The sequence below is a fragment of the Rhinolophus ferrumequinum genome, chromosome 2, assembly GCF_004115265.2.
Source record: "Rhinolophus ferrumequinum isolate MPI-CBG mRhiFer1 chromosome 2, mRhiFer1_v1.p, whole genome shotgun sequence".
In the NCBI taxonomy this organism is placed as follows: Eukaryota; Metazoa; Chordata; class Mammalia; order Chiroptera; family Rhinolophidae; genus Rhinolophus; species Rhinolophus ferrumequinum.
In genome coordinates this window covers 27,587,050-27,607,715 of record NC_046285.1, presented here as the reverse complement: position 1 = coordinate 27,607,715, position 20,666 = coordinate 27,587,050, and the positions used below count along the sequence as shown (strand labels likewise).

The window sequence follows — 20,666 nt, the reverse complement described above, 5'->3', positions numbered from 1 at the left end:
AATGCAAAACAGTTTAAAGCAGTGTTCCATTAACCACTAATAAAATTTAGCATATGAAAAGTTGAGAAAAATGTTTAGAATCCATTAGCCCAGCAAATTTATTTCAAACCAACAGCATTTTAGGTTTGTTCCCACCTTAGGTATCAGACGGTATTTTTAAGTAAACACAGAGCATTTTTTTATGTGTTAGGACCTTAATATAACCTGTGAGTCTCTGCATTTAGAATATCACCACCAGCCCTCTAGCGTCACTCAAAGTCTCACCTTTTACTGGTTTCAGCTATACCTTGATCTCACTCGTCTCCATCTCATCCAGCCAACCTTCTGCTCATTATGGGAGCTGCACCCTCTCCTCGTATAAATCGCACAAACGGCCTCTGTTTGGCAGTGCAAGATATGCTAGGTGACATTTTGAAAATGCTCATGTGTGTGAAAGATATACATTTTTTTCCCCTTACTGCATTTAATGATGTAATTTCCAACCACAATATTCCTTTCTGAGTCAAAATGAACAGTGTTACTGTAACATGAATAGAACTGTGACTTGTTTCTATAAGTAGTATGAATGACAACTCATGTTGGGTAGCTACTTATTATAATACCATAAACATTCTTAAAAAGCTTTAGAGATTCACAAACAGCCTTATAAAACTGGAGCAATGGATTTAAAAAGGGAAAATTAGGAGAACAAGGAAATTAAGAGAACATTTTGACTATCAAAATCTCAAGACAAGTAATTTCTGTCAAAAATTGTATTTATTTCACTACATTAGTTTTTACTTGACAATTCCTTTCAAAGTATAATAGACTAGTTTCTAAATAAGGAAGCTGCATTTTGCTAAACGAATGAAAGCCTTCACATTTAACCTTTTTAGAGTTTTATATACGTATATGTATACACATATATACCTTTTAAATCACTGGTTTCTCATTTCCCTCACATTTTCAGCTGCTTTGCTTTTCTAGAATTCCAATATCCTCAGTTTACTCAAGAGCATATTTTTCAGTTTCCTAAAATGTCTTAATTTTTCCCTAATGATCTTATGGGAAATTCATATCATTAAAATACCTTCAACGAGAAAACAGTATCTAAATTTAGAAACAAAAACTAGCAGAAAAGAACACTGATATTCAAAGTAAACACAATAAATTATGTGCTGATATAATTCAAACGTTAAGTTTGATCTAAGAAAGCTGTTCTTTGCCTTCAGCTTAGACAACCAAGGTGGCCGGCCTGCCACAGGCCAGCGCCATTGTCACCAAGAGGACCGTCTGCCACTCGTTCCAATAAGTGAGTCAAAAGAACATACTCAGGATTCAAGCAAACATCAAGAAAACATCGATTCCGGTTGTGCTCCACGATGCTGGTATTCTGCAAATAACCTAGTAAGGCTACTCATGAAAGCATGTGCATCTTACGAATTTAATTTTTTTCCCCTTCATACTCAATATGCTGTAATGCAGTACCCTGAGGTCCAAATTCATCCATCTGTTTTTTGTTTGTTTGTTTGTTTTTTGCTATGTGCCCAATAGAGGGAAATACAGGAAAGCATCAGATACACTGATTAACAAGAAAGCTATGGCTTCAAGTTCATGGGCCAGTGAGACACTGGTTGTACTGCTGTGTGGGGCCAATGAGAGGCGTGTGCACAAGTAACCTGACTGGGGACGGGGAGAAGCCCCTGCCGAGAGGAGGTAGCATCTGAGGGTGAGAAGAGCACTGCAGACACACATCACAGCATGTACAAAGACACAGCAGTGTGAGACGTGCTTACTGGGCATGGGTATGGCTGCAGACGACTGGGGCACAGGGCACAGAGAATGAGGTTGATAAGACCATCAGTTAGAAGCTGGGGATGAGCAATAACAAAGTCATACAAGACTGAGTTTTCTAAACTGGGCATCTATTTGAGTACGGAAGCCAAAACTGGATATGGAAAACAGAAAAGAGGGGAGATCGGGCCCTTTGTGGAGATGGAGTTCGGGGAGGGCAACAAACTACTTAGATGTCAAACATGTTGAATTTGGGGTCCCCTGGTGATACACACATTGAGATACCTGGCAAGCAGTCAGAAACACAATGCAATGTGGCGATACACAGTGTGTGCAGGGGCAGACGGGGAACAGCCGAAGAGCCCTCGAGCAGAAAGATTAAAAGGCAGGCACGAAGAAGAAAAGAAGACAGGGACAGAGACAGAGAAGGCCAGTATCAGACCAGGTCATCCACTCGGAATACTAGTCTCCAAAGGCAAAAGGCAAAAGAATATTTCCAAAAGCAAAAGGGAGTCAACGCCAAATGCCATTGTGAGGCCAAGAAAGGTGTTCACTGGTCTTCAAAACCATCAGGCAAATACTCCTTCGGGGGAACCATGCATTTACTCTTCTCTCTGCTTAGAGTGTTCTTCCCAGACAGCTATATGACTCGCTTCCTCTCAGCTCCTTCAGACCTTTACTTAAAGGTTCTCTTCATTGGAAGGGAGCCAGTCACCCTATCTAAAAGAATAAACTCCTCCATTCTGAAATGGCTTATATCCTTTCTCTGCTTTTTCTTCCTTGTACTTGTCAGAATTTCTCTCTCTCTCTCTCTCTCTCTCTCTCACATGCACACACATAATTATTTACTATCTGTTTCTTCCTCAAGAAAGTAAAAGCCACTAAAGCAAGGATTTTTGTCTATTTTATCCATTGCTGTATTTCTAGCACCTTGAAAAGCACCTGACAATAAGAGTCAAAAATGGTCAAATGTTTGTTGGATTAATAAACGAAGGAAGGAGGAGTATAGAGAAGCCCTAGGAATGCAAGAAAAACAGTCATACCAGCTCGGGAATTTGTGAGGAGGCCCCCAAACCCAAGGTGCTAAGTAGGGAGCAAGGAATCAGGAACAGTTCGCAAATAGAGGAAAACATTTTTGAGAGATTTTTTAACGAGAAAAAAAGACATACGATGACAGCTTACGGTCTAAAACAGAAGAAATGGGCTTTTGTTCCTGTTTTGTGGATCAGCTCTACACATGTTAGAAAGGGAGACTGCTGTACAAGAAAACCATGACAGGCTCCAGAAAGAAGAGCAGAAGGTGATGAGATAGAGACGAATATAGTTTCGAATCCTTCTAATAAAGGGAACATATTGGCCTTGGAGAGGAGTAAGGACATTTCCTCTGCCAAGTTAAGTGGTAAGGTAGGGCCTGAAGCCTGAGTGATTCTGCAAGTGGTGAAGACAACGGGGAAAGTCTGACAAGTGGCCCTGACCTCAGTCAAGTGGGAGGAGAGATGACAATCTAAAGGAGGAATGCAGAGGTGGGGCTGGACCTGGGCTCCCCAAACACAGAGCCGTGGAAGATGATTTCTGGGAAATGCAGCAAAAGGCTGAAACTGAGTATACCAAGCTGCGGTGAGGGTCCACGCAAACTTTAAAACATTCTCGCATTCACTAAACAACGAATAGCAAGATACTAGGTGCTTGGATGCAACAGTGAAAAAATACACCCAGAGCCCTGCTTTCATGAAGCCTACGTTCTAGTGACGTAAGAACTAATTTGTAGATCTAATCGGCCTTAGTTTGTCATCCGCTCGTCTGCAGCAGGTGGCAGGTGCTGTCTCAAGATGGGGACTGGCAGAGGGAACAAGGTCAAGAAGGTCAAGGGGCAAAGACTGTCGTCAAACAAAGACTATTGAGGGGAAAGTAGGGAAGGGCCAGGAGACTCTTCCTTTACTGTCTCAAGCACCTGGCTTGGTCATCTTTTTACCTCAGGCTCCACCCTCTACCGTCACTATACGCAGGGATGCTGACCCTTCAGAACACCCTGGTCCCCCAATTCCTTAACTACAACGTCAACTACAGCGACCTCACTTCCACTCTGCCTGCCCCTCTGGCTAACCCTGGGTGCATCTGCCCACAACCACCCCACCTGTGAACCTCAAACTCAGGTTTCCCCAGGGCTCCCAACCTCTCATCTTTCCAGCTCTCTTACCCCACTGTCCCCGCCCCACCTGTGTTCTCTGGCCTCTTCACAGCTCCTGTCCTCTCTTACTCTGTCCCTTTCAGTTCCCACAAATGTTCTTTTCACGACCAACCTCCCCACCCAGAAAACTTCCAGGTTTATCTTTTCCACAGAAATGAGTGAGTCTTGCTTTAAAAGCCCACAAGGATATGCACAGCTATATGCAGATTCAGACTCACAACAATTCACCATTTACTGCCTTTACAAGAAATCAGTCTGCAACTTTCCCCCTTTTTCCACAGCTATTTCAAACCTTTCCCACGTCCCTTAGGCTACCTACCCCGCCGCCCCCACGGTCTCACACCCTCCCTCAGTAGAGGACCCTACCTTGTACGTCATGGAGATGCTCCTTCACAGTCCCAACTCCACCTCTCCTCTCCCTACGTGACAGCAGCGCCGTCTGCCCGATACGGTACCTCCTTCACTCACCCTCACAATGAAGAGTGGAAGGACTCCTCCTCGCAAGGCTAATTCCTCCACCAGGCTACCACTCCATCATCCTTCATGTCTCATCAGGAACCTCAGTTCCACCTCTGCTCCTTCTGTATGCCCACCATTCAACACAGAAAAGTCAAGAACCGTATGACTTCACTCCTACATGGCATATAAAACTAAAAGCAACAAACGAACAAGACAAACAAACAAACACCCAATAGATGTAACTTAAACTGTATGTCCAGGGGCAGCGCCTATCTTTTTACTACCAACCTCCTTAAACAGGAGTTACTAAATCTCACCATTTTCTTTCCCTTTCCTCCCAATCGCTCCATAAGCGCCTGCAATCTGGCTTCCTCCCCAATCAGGCTCTAACCACAACTGCTCAGAGGCACTGTGCCACCTAATAATTCAATGTACATTTTATTTTCTGACCTGGTTTTTTATGACATGCCTGCAGAATGTGAGACTGAATCTCTGCCTGAAAACCAGTCTTCCTTTGGCTTCCACGACATCACTCTGAGGTTTCCCTCTTCCTCTCTGATCACTCTCTCCATCTCCCTCAAGTTCCCATCCTTCTAGTTATCCCTTATATATCAGGTTTCTCCAATTTCCAGCCTGGTCCTGATTCACCTTCACCATCTTTTGCGATCTCAGTTCCCACAGATTTAATCAATCAGACGATTCCCAGATTTGTAGTCTCAGCTCAGACTGTACATCCACCTGGATGCTTCACTGGGACCTCAAACTCAGTACATCCCAAATGGAACGGGACCGTGCGGTGTCTCCATTCTTCCAGTTTCCGTAACCTATTACATCCCCACCTGTTAAAAGGTCAAACATCAAGATACCATGATCTCTCCCTTAGCATACTGCCAGCATTGACTTGACTTGTTTGCTTGCTTCCACGCCTATCCCCCAGTCTATTCTCTACACAAAAGGCAGAGCAATCTTTTACAATTCAAATTTGATCATCCTTAAAAGCCTTCAGTGGCCATGCACTGCCATCAGGATAAAATCCAAACTCCCAGCCATGGCATTCAAGGTCTTGGTGGATCCACTCTTATGTCCTTCTCTGACTTCATCTCCTCCCACTCACTATACTTGCAGCATCTAATGTCATCATGCGAACTCTCATTCATTCTCTCCCAATCTCCTCGCTCTTCTCTTTCTCTGACTACAGTATGTCTTTGCACGATGCCATTCCCACTGCTCAGACCACTTGTCTCTCATCGTCATTGCCTGGGATATTCCTACAACTCAAGTTTTTCAGAATAGAAACTGCCTGTATATGTTCTTCCAATGGACGTCCCTAACACCTTTGGTTTTCACCACAAGGTGAAGGCAAACAAATTTCATAAGCTTTCCTCATGAGTCGCACTGTTACCTAAAATTATTAACAGTTCCTAAAATCTACCATTCATATACGAAAACCAGCTGCTGAATAGAGAATTCTAGTAACATCTTGCCACAACACACTGCTTGGCAAATTTGCCAATATTTGAAATTCCACCACCAATAGTTATTATTTTCCTCAAAATTGAGGAAATTTCATCGGTTTATTTGTGCTGGTATCTTGAGTTAGCTACAGTTTAAGTAGTGCTGCAATTTTAAATCAAAATCACTGTTTACCTTTATCATAATGGATTTAGTTTGTGGTAGGTTGTCTGATTAACTCCATATACACTAATGACACATATTTACATCAACAGTATTTTTCAATAAATGGATTTCACTACTAATGTTAAGATGCAAAGATGAGCAATTTACACCCTATTGTTAAAGTAATTCTGCTTGAAAGATAACATTATATTTTTATCACAGAATTACTTTCCCCCTAAAAAGTTAGAACAGGCAAGCAGCTTGGCCATAGACCTGACTCAGCTAGTCACTGTTTGTTTAACAAAACAATTAAGTCATCTGCAACTTTTATCTCATTACACACCAGTGCTGTGATCCGTTCTGAGATGGCACAATTTGTTACCAAAATTAGTTAAAAAGTTGAAATCTCACTTTTTAAAAATGCTCGAGAATGGAATTAAGGTTGTATGTCTGTGGTGTTGTTTTCTGTGTTTCATTTCCACGTAATTTCTGCTAAAGGAATGTAGTTACACAGAGTGTGCTAAATAAGTGCCTTTAACCATAGGTGGCTCGAGACAGTCATCTATCATATGTGTCAGAGAAAGAAATAGGTTAAAAACTGCTGATCTACATAAGAAAAGTCTGAGCTACATAGTAGCAATGGGTACGGACAGGAAAGAGGGGCACTGACAGGCCTTGGCACAATGGGGAGAAAAACAAAACGGCAGAATCATTCCCAGATGTCAAGACTGGGTAACTTGTGGACAGTTTAGCAGGACAGGGAATAAAGAAAGAACAGGAAATGAGGATAAAATACACGGAGTTCAACTTTTTAAGTAAGTCAAATCTCACACCCAGCGACACTCATAGGAAAGGTCCATAGAAGAACTGGCTCTGTCACCCTGAAGCTCAGGGAACACACTGGGCTGGAGGGGCAGACTGCGCTTTGTCACAGGCTAAGATGTAGGTAGAAATCAAGTCAACCAGGGCAGGTATGTGAGGTGAGAAGAGAAAGGAAGAAGATGACATGACAGGAGAAAAGCCATTCATTCCTACCTGTTATGGTGTAAAGACTTACCCAGTGGAAACCCTGGGCCACAATGATAAACGCCTGTAATTCTATGAGAGCTTTTTTGGAGCCGCCTCTGATGCTTTCAAATTAATATCTGGCACTCGTGGAGGCAAATTTACTCACAAAAATCTAGAGTAGATACGTGACCCTTCAGACTCAGTTCCCACTTTGATAAAGTACTCCATCATACCACAAAGACCCTTCTAGGTCTACGACAGGCTGGCGCTGCTGCAAATCAAAGCAAATACCTTACAATACATTCAACACCCAGATACCTCATATCAACACCCTGATATCTCATAGCAAGGCCTCAGACCGGCACCAGCCATACTGACAGGCCTAACTCCTGGCTGTCCTTTTCTCTGTCTGGACTGCACAGTGGCACACAGTGCAATCTCCATCTCGGGGGTCCTGACAGCAGTCGGTCTTTATAGAAAGAATTGAGGGGGTAGGAATTTTTGACTTCTAGCTAAAGTTCAATATGTATACCTTCATGTATGCCTTCTTTTCAAATATTATAGATAATGGATGTTTCTAATAGCTGATTTCTATAGTATTCACCCAAAAAAGTCAGCACCATTCTCAAGCAAAGGGTTATTTCTAAGTTTGAGCCAGAATTTAGATGGCAAGAAGGCAACTCTTCCTGAGTACCTACTTTGTGTCAGGCACAGTGCAGTGCTAGCCACGTTATCTCAGTTAGTTCAAAAAGAATTCTATGAAATAAGGGTTGAACACCTCCCACTACAGATAAGCAAACCAAAATTCAGAGAGGTTGAGGCATTTTCTGAGGTTACAAAGTTACCGCATGGAAATCTGGGATTTAAGCCCAGATATGCCTGATTCCAAAGACGTGTTCTTTCCATCACTGCACATATAAATTTAAAACTGTTTCAAAAAGGTGCATGGTTGGCAGAGGCAGAGAATAGTAGCAGGTTGTGAGGCTCCAGGTAACATTCTCATCAGCAACCGGTGAGGTTTGCTTTAATCTGTTTATATACAGGGTTCCAAGAACGATTATAGTTGAATTTTTTTTAAAAAAGAGTACACGTTTAAAAAAGAAAAATTGAAAACCTCTATATTAAATTGATGTCATATTGCTCTTATCTGTATCACTGAAAAAAACCGATAGCAAGCATTTATTAAGGCCACAATTTATTTTTTAAGTAAATTTTCCCCTAACCAGGACAATGCACATCGAATGCATTTAAATTTGACTAAATTTAAGAAAGACCAATAAGAGTCACACAAATCAAAATATGAACAGATGCATAAATTTAGTATGTTCATCTTACTAAACAGTATTGTACTCTCAACACGAGCATTAATGTAAAGAACAATTAGTGACTATTTTTCTTCAGTGCAATAATCTTGAACTATAATTCTTCCTTATTTATATATCAATAAACAGTGGCAACAATAAAAAACGTGTAGCTCTTTGTAGCAAATGACTTACTTATGGTAAGATTAAAAGTAAGTGTGATGAATCATAAATAACTACCAGTAACGTGTACTAGGTTGATACGCCTCGATTCTCCATAGGAACACACAGGCATACATGAACCATTGCCTTTTGTAAGATGCCAGAACCTCTATCAAAGTTGAACGATTAGTTATGGGCAACAATTCTAAAATGGGATGCAAGTTAAATTTTATAAAAAGCAGATGGCAACTTATTGAGAATAAGCCTAATAACCATCAATTTTAGGCCTGGGTTGGAGAATCTATAACCTGTGGTTCAGATTTAATTTATTTTATTTAGCTCATGACTCATTTCTGAAAACAGATTTACAGCCACAGCTCTTTTAATTTTTTAATAGGATTTCTTTTTGGTAAATTTAGTTTCACAAATGGAAAACACTGTGGTAGAGAACTGCATCTGAATTCTCTTGCCTCCTCTCACTAACAGTGTGAGTTTTGTCAAGTGACAATCTCTGAGACTCACTTTCTTCGATTATAAAACAAAAATTCCAATCAACACTGTAGATGAACCACAGACACTGATTTCTTCTCTTGTAAAAAGTACTCTAAAATGACAATAAAGGGGATTTTTTTCCTAAGTTGTAAGTACAAAGAGAGGAAGTTAATACATACTAGCAGAAGAGATTTCAGAAAAGTTTTAGCAGGCAAAGGCAGATGGAGACTTAGCAACTGACTGGAGAAAGCTTCCACACTACTACTGCCTGCAATGGAAAACTGACCACCAGACAAATAATCCACCCCACAGACAACCTGCGAAAGCTCAGGATCTGAAGACACTGGAGCAGTGTGAGATGTGGGCGTAAAGAATTTGGTTGAAAACCTCCAAATGGAGTACCTGAGCCCCCAGGATCTCCCCTCATCCCCAGCAGTTAAGTGATTCTCCCTGCCTTCCACCACCTCCACCTCCCAACCAAATATGTATAGCAAGAACATCGCTGAAGATACTGAGACTTTTGGGCAGACTGAATTTGAGGTATCAAACAAAGGCCATCCGTGTGGAAATGTCTGAAACACTGACAATCAAGCCCAGAGCTCAAGTGGGATATTGGGTAGAGAGCTAAGAGCCAAAAGATGAAGCATTACTTTGGAAGACTGATATTGAGGAGGGCTGAGGGATTTGAGAAACATCCGTATGAAAAGTAATTTAGCCAGAAGAGAATCAGTGAAGGAAACAGAAGAAAAAGGTCAAAGGCAGGAAGGAATTGAAACAACAAAGTACAATATCGTGGAAGCAAAGATAAAAAAAAAAAAGAAATTCTGGAAAGGAGAGAAGACTTGGAAAATCAAGTGTCCCAACTGAATAAATAAGAACAAAGTAAAGGCCCTTGAATGTGGTTAGCAAAAAGTCACCAATTTCATGGAATGACTCATTTAACAACTACTTATTGAATATGTATGACATGTGTGCCAAGCACATACTGTTTTCCATGTCTGAGGGAATGAGGGGAGAGACAGGTTAGAACGCATGAAGAATTAAAAGGTTACAATAGAAGAGCAAACCGCACAGACATATAAAGGCAGAATGTGGACTAAATAACTGGAAGTTTTGCCAGCTAGATACAAAAACCAGATCGACATAAAAGGTATTTATATTACAGTGGAGTGGTAGATGCAAGTGTTAGAAATAGCTACCAATATTAGCAAAACAGCAAAATTCGTACAGTCGTGTGCTGCATTAACAGTGTTTCGGTTAACAATGGACTGTATACCTAACAGTGCATAACGGAGTCAAAATATTCCCATCGCCTAGAGACATTATAGCCCTCATAACATTGTAGTGCGAGGCATCACTCACGTTGTCTGTGGTGATGCTGGTGTAAATAAACCTACTGCATTGCCGGTCTTGTACAAGTATAGCACATACAATTATGTCCAGTACATACTACTTGATAACAAATGACTATATTACTGTTTTAGGTATTTATTACACTTTTTATTGTTATTTTAGAGCATCCTCTTTCTACTCATTAAAAAAAACACAAAAAAGGGTTTCTGCAAAACACTTAGCTGTATTACACCAGCAGCAGCCTTATACATCTGGTGTTTACTGTGTCTTCTGATTGCATCATCTTCTTTTGTGCTTGATTTAATCTCGTGTTGTTTTGCACAGAAATATGCTGTCCAGGCCTGTAGCCCGGGAGGAATAGATGACACCACACAGTCTAGGTGTGTAGTAGGCCCTACCAGGTAGGTTTGTGTAAGTGCCCTCTATGCTGTTCGCACGACGACAAAATTGCCCAATGATGCATTTCTCAGAATGCATCCCTGTCATTAAGTGGTACGTGACTTTATAGCATATAAATGATATTTTAAGAACTAAGAATCTAATGATGTCCAAAGATAATATAAAGCTTCCATAATCTCTAGTTGTTTGAAAAATACAATTAATTTTTGTAGCTTAAACTTATAACCAAACAACCTTCGACATCTTGATTTGGTATCTCAAAGTCAAATACTCACAAAAAGAAATGTGTAAGAATATTTATTATACATAAGTCTGTCATGTTTTAGACTCAAGAGGAAAAATGTTGTACACTTTTTCTCATCACAGAAGGCAAAATCCAGGATGGAATCATGGCAAAAAATGTCGCATTACAATGGAGTGCTATGTTTCAGAAAACTATTCATTAGAAAGAAAACCAATGCATGTTTTAAGACATTTGCTAAATGTAAAAACTTAAATTGAGACTATTTAAAATAACAAGATCATAAATATTGTTGCTAACCTTTTTTTCCCTCAAGGTATAACGCTGACTAGTGATGTTATCAAAATACATATTTTAGATGCCAGGCAGCAACAGGTCCCTGAAGAAATCCTATCACTAGTTTTTAGAACATAAAAAAGGTTACATGGGCCAAAATGCTGCGGCTACCCCACTGAGAGGACAACGGGCCCCTTTCTATTAGGGGCTGCCTGAACTGCCCCTGTGTAAGTAATCTCATAGGCCTCAAATCCTAAGAGAAACAGTCTCATGACTGGGAACCATATTTACTTGGGAACCCAGACCCTAAATTGAAATTAACCTGGGTATTTAAAACAAGATATTAAGACTACGAGTAGCTAGAAAAGATTGTAATCATGCAGCCACTATAGTGGCCCAGCCACTATAACTGCCCACAATATGTATTTACTAAATCCACAAAGATCTGACTTTCTAGATGAAACTTCTGCAGGTAGAAAGTAGCACTATTGGAAATGAAAGTCTGAAGGCCAAGTTTGAAGACTGAAGGTTTTTAAAAGTGAAATAATCATGAAGTAGTACACTACCAGTTACAGGCCGAGTGGAGAAACCAGTGGAGACCAAGAGAGGAGAAGGGAACAAGGAGAGCAGGAAGGTTTGGTGAAGGTCAAGGGTGCATAGAGAGGCAATGAGGGATTAAGAGACGGAATGACAGGAGTTGGCAGCCAAAGTAACTTCGAAGTTTGCACCCTCACAAGACATATACTTCCCGTGAAGCAGTTCAAGGGCAAGGCTGTATGTATGTATAGCATTAGATGTGAAAAACTAAGCGGGGCAAATCAAGACATGTAAGAACAGACGGAGAGGGAGCGAGCAGCAGTAGAGCTCCTGCAGTGATAAGCCAGCAGGCTAACAACTGGCTGCAAAAGCGTAGATGGAAGATGTTATAAAACCTGGGAGCAGGATTCTGTAGCCAAACTCACAAAGGAATGAAGAAAGATAAAGGAAGCAAACTGATCCTGATTTCTTTTCTTTCAATAAAATTTTTTTAAAAATCAGGTCCTAATTTTTTTCTTTCTAAAAAAATTTATATTGTTTACAATGACAGGGGAGTCGGGATGGAAGAATGAAAACAGCTTTATCTTGACCATATTTAATGCCTTTGAACCTTACGTAACATTTAAACGTGCCCCACATCAGTAGTCAAGAATTCAGATGACTTCCTGGTCTTTCCACTGACCAAGCTAACTTACCCGGAAATCCCTGGAAAGTACAAGCTTTCTCCTTGACTGTCACAAACCATGTAAAAAACAAAGTAACTGGGGCCAAACTCTACGAATGTGGGATAGCTATCAAAACTTGATCACATACCTGGCCTCACGTTACCAAACAACATAAACACCTAATTTATAGAAAATTACTTATGAGTAAAGAGAAATGTACAACATTTAGTGACCTTCAAGGTTTTTTAACTACACTTATCAATAACTATCTAGGTAGGTGTGTAGCGTATATACTTTCACATGTAAGCTGACCAAACATATCATTACATACTAATGACACATGTGAACGTGTTATTAACTTCTACACCCAAAAGCACTATTAGTTGTCAGCAGCATTTGAGAAAAGTTGACATAGATCAAAGATCTTCCTAGGGAAAAGAGATTGCGGAGGTCAGGTGATCCAATTTACAGATTAGAAAACTGAGGCACAAAGAAGTTCAATGTTCTAGCTGAAGGCCACAAAGCTGGTTAGTGGCAAAGGTGGAATAACAATACCACACTCTCCATCAACGTTCTCAGTGCCCTTCTCCCCCCACCTCAACCCCACCCCAAAATGCAAATATCTGATAGAATTGGGCTGGATTTCCACATAAAGTAATAACATGGTGCACTTTTTGGAATGTAAAATGAAATGACAAAATCTAAAAGTAGAAGAATGAGCAGAAATTAAAAGAAAAATATTTGCTTAATATAAAGTAGTATTAATTTAAAACTATACCTTTACTGCTTCTGATGAAAGTATATTTTCCTTTTTCTGACTTGTACTCATGGGCTCATTTTCAACACTGAAAAATAAAAACCACAGTTTCTTTTGAAATTAAAATAGAATTATCAAAATCATACAGTTTCTGTGTTTAAAGCAAAAATTGAAAGGTCCTTTACCTGCAATGCTCAAAAGATTCATATACAAAATATCAGAGTATGTTGGTCTGCATCTCTACATTTGAAAAATACATTAAAAAATGCTCACCCAAAAAAAGGGGAAGGGATTAAGAAGTACAAATTGCCAGTTATAAAAACAGTCACAGGAAGGTGAAGTTCAGCATAGGGAATATAGTTAATAATATTGTAATAACTATGCATGGTGTCAGGTGGGTACAAAACTTATTGGGGGATCACTTCGTAAGTTATATAAATGTCTAACCACTATGTTGTACACCTGAAATTAATATGACATTGTATGTCAACTGTAATTGAAAATTTTCTTTAAATGCTCATTCAGGCTTCAGAACTTTGTGAGTTAATTATGTGTTCTCTTTTCTCATGTTGATAACCAGCACCACAGAAATAATGTACCTGAACAAAGGAGCACGGGTGTACAACTATCATAATCTTGGAAAGTATTAGCACTCTTTGCTTTTATTTATATTAAGGCTCTCCACGGCCTGATCTTTTTGGAATGCCGATGGTTGAGTGTTATCTGGAATGCATTTCTACTCAGCAAACTTTTTAAATATGGAGGGTCATCTAGCGAGTTTGGGGAATACTCAAAATAGATGCAGGCTTACCTAGTCCCAAATGTACCCCATATGGCACCCTAAGAATCTAATTTTGCAGACAGTCAATTCAAATTGTCTTATCTGGAATACCGTCACAGATCCCCTATGCCCATCATAAACTGCTTTGCTTATTAGGCACATAGGCATTTCAGAACTAAAAATGTGTATCTCTATACAAGGCATTTTGTTTTCATACTTCCATAATCCTGGACAAATTGAGTAGCTCCACTCTAGAGCATGAGTGTCTTGATTATGCCGGAGATTGTGCGTGGCCTCGAGGATGTGAGAACAACTGGACAGGGGCTTTGTAAAATGCAGTCTAGTAGGAGAGACTGACATACAAACAAGCTGCGAGTACAGTTTGGTACATGTTGTAACCGCGAAATGAACAAAATGCTGTGGAGCAAAGAGGAATCAAGGAACAACAGAGCTGCCTGCTCAGCAAAGTGCCCAAAGAGGAGGTACAAAGGTGAGGGGAATAGAGAATATGGCATTTTCGGAAAACCATGTCTTGTTTGTTTTTAACATAAGACTGCGGCACAGGAACACTGACGGACAGAGGTAACCCTGCTGGAGATGAGAATGAGACCAGCGGTCAGTGGATGCCAGACGACGAAGAACCTGCCTGGCCAGTTACAGAATTTGATCTTTGTCCTATTGGCACTTAGCAGGGCACACGCATAAAGCAGGAGGATGACAGAGTGGGGAAAAACAATGTGGAATCACGAGGAATCACAGTGGTAGAGGCAATGGAAAGGAGGTGGCAACAGCTCAGATCAGGTAAAAGCCACCCAAAAGAAATGGGATGGAAAGAGAGAACACAATTTATGCTACTTAGATTTTCCATTCATAAAATGTAGTTCAATTATGCAGAGTATCCAAGGAACCAATGACAATGATCAAAAGTCACACACACAAAAAAAAGAAAGATTATGAACACCTAAAAAATATAATCGATCATAAAAATTTCATTAAGTCTGAGACTCAGTGCAGGAAACAGAGGGACCAGCAAGATACAGCCATGCTCTTAATCCTTTTAAATGTCAATAAGAAAAGCAAGCATGTAAACAGGATAAATATATCATCTGTGAAAATTATACAGGAAAAACATGGAAATTATACAGGAAAAACGAGGGACAAAAGTGGAAAATATTGCACTATATGCAGATCTTATTTTATGCGTATCTATAAAAGACTGTCTCAAATAGCTGTTACTTTTAAAGTGAATGGCTTATCTCTTTTTACCTAGTTTTCTAGCTTTATCTTTTCACAAAGTTTACAATTCAGTTTTTCTTTTTAAATTAAATGTCAATTGATACTGGTCTACTTAACTTCAAATCAAAGAAGAGAGACTGGCAAAATACAAGTAAACAGAGCACGTTACAAGGATTTGACGTGTAATCAAGAATACTGACCTTGATGATTTTATAAGTGTCTTCTCTAACTACAGTCTATTCTGAATGCCTTTATAGGGGCTCCCAGTGATATTGAGCTTCACCCTTGACTTATCATAGGCGAGGGAATGTGGATGGAAATGACAGCATGGAAGGTCTGGACTGAGACCACAAGAGGCATCATCTGCTTCATCCTGGTCTTGTCTGCTCACTTGTTCACTTATCACGAGAGGAGCAACCATTTCAGCCTGGCCCCCACAATGAGACATGGAACAGACCCAGACCTGACCCAAAGCCCCAAACCAAACCTGCAGCCTGAACCTAAGCCACCCAGCCAACCCTCAAACCCATGAGTGCCAGTGAGAAAAACAAAATGCTTGTAGATATAAAGCAACTGAGTGTGAGTGGTTTGTTACCCAGCATTACTGTAGCAATATCTGACTAATACACTTCCATGAAAGAGTGCAGCCCAGCCAGCCAACCTATGCAAGTATTTCTTAAGTACCTACTATGTGTGATGGAAAGTAAAAAGGAATTTAAAATCATCTTTGCCTTCAAAGACAGTTCCATTACGCCTTCTATCCCTCCTTTGCTGAGCACAGTCATGACACAGAAATCACAAACACTTATTTTATACAAAATAAATGAATGTTTGTATTTCTATTGTTGAAGAGAAAAGCACAGCTTTATAAATGGTACCTAGCAATACTGACTCATATCTTTTCTAGGAACTCAGCAGTGGGTATGATAGTAGCCTTTCCGGGGAATGTATGACTCAGCTATTCTTTAAGGGATGGGAAGGATTTAAAGATGCTGGACACAGTCCTCCAGCCAAGGCACTGAGTTTTAACGTCCAGGTTTCTATCTATAAGCATTTAATTTTAGTCTTCTAGTTCCTGCTTCAAGATTCCTGAAATTCTACTTATCTAGAGTTATTGACAGTGCTTTCTATAAACTCACTGCCTTAGTGTGATTGTAAATGAAAATGGTAAAAGTTTCTTTTCCAATACAAAAGTTCTGCAAAAAATACAGCTCTGAGTCCATGGGATTAAGGCAGTATTTTCAAGTAGCTGTAATTACTTCCATGTTACAAACACACACCAAAAGCCAGAAAAACATTGTTGTAAATCAGTGCATAAGTATTTCGTATTGAGCAAACAATTGAAGAATTTAAAGCTGAAATCACCTAAAGAAGTAATACCTGAAACTTCATAAAGCTTCCTGAAATGTATAGCCTACATTTAAGTTTCATGACTCTTAATGCTAAGCAAAAATTTCAAAATGTATCGAGTTTTAAAGCAAACACATTTTAAAATTTTGGGTCAGCTATAAAAATCACTGCTTCAATTAAAGCATTCCCACTTCTTTGCTAGATTACTAGAGTCCCTTCTAAATTGGTCTCTGGCATCTTCCGGATTGCTCTGCTTCAACCCATTCTTCCTGGTCAAAGCTATCTTTAATCTGATCCTGACACTCTCCTATTCAAAAAATCCTTCAGCAATTCTCTATCGGTTGATGAATAAAAGAGTCCTTAGCACAGATACAGAAAGTTATTCATGACCTGGCCCCAGATACACCTGTCTCATAAAACCACTTTCTATTCAAAGAATACGCCACGTTCACAGGCCAGCAAACCACTTTCTTCTTTTGCCTGCAACATCGTTCCCCACCCTATCCAACTTTTAATCCTACACAATTTAGTTGTACTTTAACCTGTACTTTTTTGTGTTCCCACTGCACCCAGCGGTACCCCGCATACATTCCTGCTCTTTAACACAATGGCTGCTTGTCCATTAGTCTAACTAGAATTTGAACCCATTAAATTCAGAAACCGCATCATTCTCTCTGTATCCCAGAGCCCAGCATTATGCCTGGCACTGCGAAGGCACTCAAATATCATTTGTTCAATGAATAAAAATATAATCAGTATCAAACAGGCTCTCCATTTGTGCCTACTTACCTAAATCAGAAAACACTTTCCACCGGGAACTATGTAATAATACACAATCCTCTTTTTTTTTTTTCCTTAATGAATATACGAGGTCTGACAATTAAGTTCACAAACTTGTTGCAACGATGGCTAACCTTTTATTGACATCAGAGGGATTACTCATTATGAATTTGTATCAACTGGACAGTTAACCAAGTTTACTATTTGAAAGTGCTGAAAAGGCTGCGTGAAAAAGTTGGACGACCTGAGCTTTTCACCAACAATTCATGGCTCTTGCATCACAACAATGTACCAGCTCACAGGGCACTGTCTGTGAGGGAGGTTTTAGTCAGGAAACAACTTTATTGGAACACCCTCCCTACTCACCTGATCTGGCCTTCAATGACTTCTTTCTTTACCCAAAGATAAAGGAAATACTGAAAGAAACACATTTTGACGACATTCAGGACACCAAGGGTAATACGACAATAGCTCTGATGGCCATTCCAGAAAAAGAGTTCCAAAATTGCTTTAAAGGATGGACTATGCGTTGGCATCGGTACATAGTTTCCTAAGGGGAGTACTTCGAGGGTGACCGTAGTGATATTCAGCAATGAGGTATGTAGCACTTTCTCTAGGATGAGTTCGCGAACTCAACTGTCCAACCTTGTGTGTGTGTGTGTGTGTGTGTGTGTGTGTGTGTGTATACACAGAGGGTGCCAAAAATATGTATACACATTTTAAGAAAGGAAAAAAACTGTATTAAAATTATGCTGATGGTAACCACTTTGAGCACGTCTTGTAATTGCAGAAGTCAAATGTGACTAGTATTCATCTTTTATTATCGATATATATTGAATATTACAATTTTAATAGTTTTTTCCTTTCTTAAAATGTGTATATATTTTTTTGGCACCCTCTGTGTATATACACACACACACACACGTGTGTATAGGTATATATGTGTGTATATATGTATACATGTGTATATGTGTGTATATGTATACGTGTGTGTATATGTATACGTGTGTGTGTATATGTACATACCAGGGGTGCCAAAAAAAATGTATACATGTGACTTGTAGTCATCTTTTGTTATTGATATATATTGAGTATTACAATTTTAATAGTTTTTTCCTTTCTTAAAATGTGTATACATTTTTTTGGCACCGTGTGTGTGCACGCGTGTGTGTATGTATGTGTGTATATATGTATATATGTGTATATATGTGTGTGTGTATATATATCTTGAAACAATGTACCATCCACTCTCATTCCACATCATCTTTCTCTAAAGGTATAAGGACTGAGTGGGGCTGGGGGAAGAAAATTAAGTCAACAGGAACAAGGGCATTTTCAGTTGATTTGAAAATACAACAGCAAAAAATTACAAGAGAGTAGATACCGATACTCAAAACAACGCATTCTTAGATGTCTGCCTAGCAAAGAAAAATAAATTAACAGAAAAGACTCAAAAGGCTTGGAATGTTACTCGTAGACTCTTAAAAACACGAGGGCAAGGAAACAAGTTCAAATTCAGATAATCTCAAACCATATGAAAGATGACAAGCTGTTTCTATTGTTCTCACAGTTTAACCCCCTTTGGGACCCGGGAATATTTCAATAGCAGTATTTTTAGAAAGCACACATTTTGCTCACGGCAGGGGGTGAGGGGCAGGACTCACAACCACCTGTAGGCTACAAATACTACTACCTTGCATTTCTAAACAGCCATGTCTTCTTTAGCTAACACAACTTTGGAAATTAATCTTTCCAAAAAATCCAGACAAATATCAAGGTCAAAGGAACACAGAACCTCCTCAGTTTTGAAGCAGCCTTATTTAGACCATAGCTGAAAACCAGGAATCTAACATATAGCTATTAAGTATCTACTTATTTTATGCCCGACATAAAATAAAACCAACCTCTGGGCCATGAAAAATAGGGACACATTACCATTCTAGCGTTCAAATAATTCACAAAGAAGACTTCCCCCATCCTGTCATTTAAGATATACTCTTCGTTTTTTACTACATTCTAACAAGGTTCCGTAACCCACAGCAGTTAAACAGCAGAAAAACGGCACAAGTACATACACACGCACTGACCAGGCAGGTACTGCACTCTTGGTGCTAGCGGTGGAGCAGTGAACCGACCAGACAAAATCCTCACCCTGACTCTCAGAACCCTTATTGACATGCACCACAATCACCTGGGCAGTTGTTGTTTCTAAAACAGATTTTTGGGTCTGACTGTCAATTAGAGTGAGGCCCAGGAATGTACATTTCAACAGCCGACTCCCCTGTCCTGGGCTGCTCTGATGCAGCGGCTCTCTGACCACAGTCTTGATAAACTGGTCCGAGAGGCTCTCTCTATTCAGCGGAAGCCAACAACTGCAAGGTGTACAGGGAAGAGAAGGACCTGGTCGGAAGGATCTCCGTTCAATATTATTTAAATGTGTTACCTGTTGATACTTAAAGGTAGGTATAAATTATTTAGAACCTCACTCCTGTGTAACAGGACCCACCTTCCAACACCGATGCCCAGCAGAGCTACTGCCCCAGTGAGCACGCTGAGTGTCACAAATACAGAGTGGGACCAACAAGGAAAAAACCCTTCTTTCAGCGCTTACCACAGATTGAAGCACAGGGGTGCTGCTGGGCCCCTCCCACAGTCAGTTCCTCATGCGGTAAGAATGCAACTTCCTACATGGTCAACGGGGAGACAGGCAGGCACAGTCACACACTGTACTCCGAGGACAGGGTGCAGGCACCGTGCGGAGAGTCAAGCTCCTCCCTCCTCCCTCTCCTGGAACACATCATGACTGTGACAGTATCCGAAAAATCTGGAAATGTTCAGGAACTGAATACAGCTTCCATAACTGCCTTCTGGACATTTGCCCACTTCTCTTCGGATGTGGGTGTCTATGACTTCTTGCTATTTCCAGAAAGGAGGCAATCTTTGCTGCTGATGACATCACTGGCAGTGATTCAGGCCATCCCTAAACACAAGGTCACTTAGCAGAAGGTAGGGAGTCCCTTCTTATATTTGGGAATGCCCTGACATCTAAACACTCCGCTGCCCTGCCCCCCAGCCCACTGTCCACAGGGACCTTCCACCATTGCCAGGATCCTTTGCTGAGGATTTCCCTTCTCTTCTTCCTCTTCATCCCACTCAGCCTGATGCTGCCCCAAATTATCTTCCCACTCCCAACTTTCACTTCCCCTGTACAGGTGCGGTCTGCAGTAGAGGAACTGGCAATATTGTTGAAGACAGGGAAAGAGAACCAGGGCAAACCTCTCCATCACGTCC

The 20,666-nt window shown here is 40.3% G+C and overlaps 1 protein-coding gene across 1 annotated transcript in view; it reads right to left on the bottom strand.

Moving 5' to 3' along the window:
• Positions 1 to 20,666, bottom strand: part of CRYBG3 (crystallin beta-gamma domain containing 3) — a 107,913-nt gene that overhangs the window by 75,432 nt on the left and 11,815 nt on the right. The window contains exon 2 of the mRNA XM_033127701.1: positions 13,250 to 13,316. Within this exon, the coding sequence (XP_032983592.1) occupies positions 13,250 to 13,316 (67 nt within the window). The remainder of the gene's footprint in view (positions 1 to 13,249; positions 13,317 to 20,666) is intronic.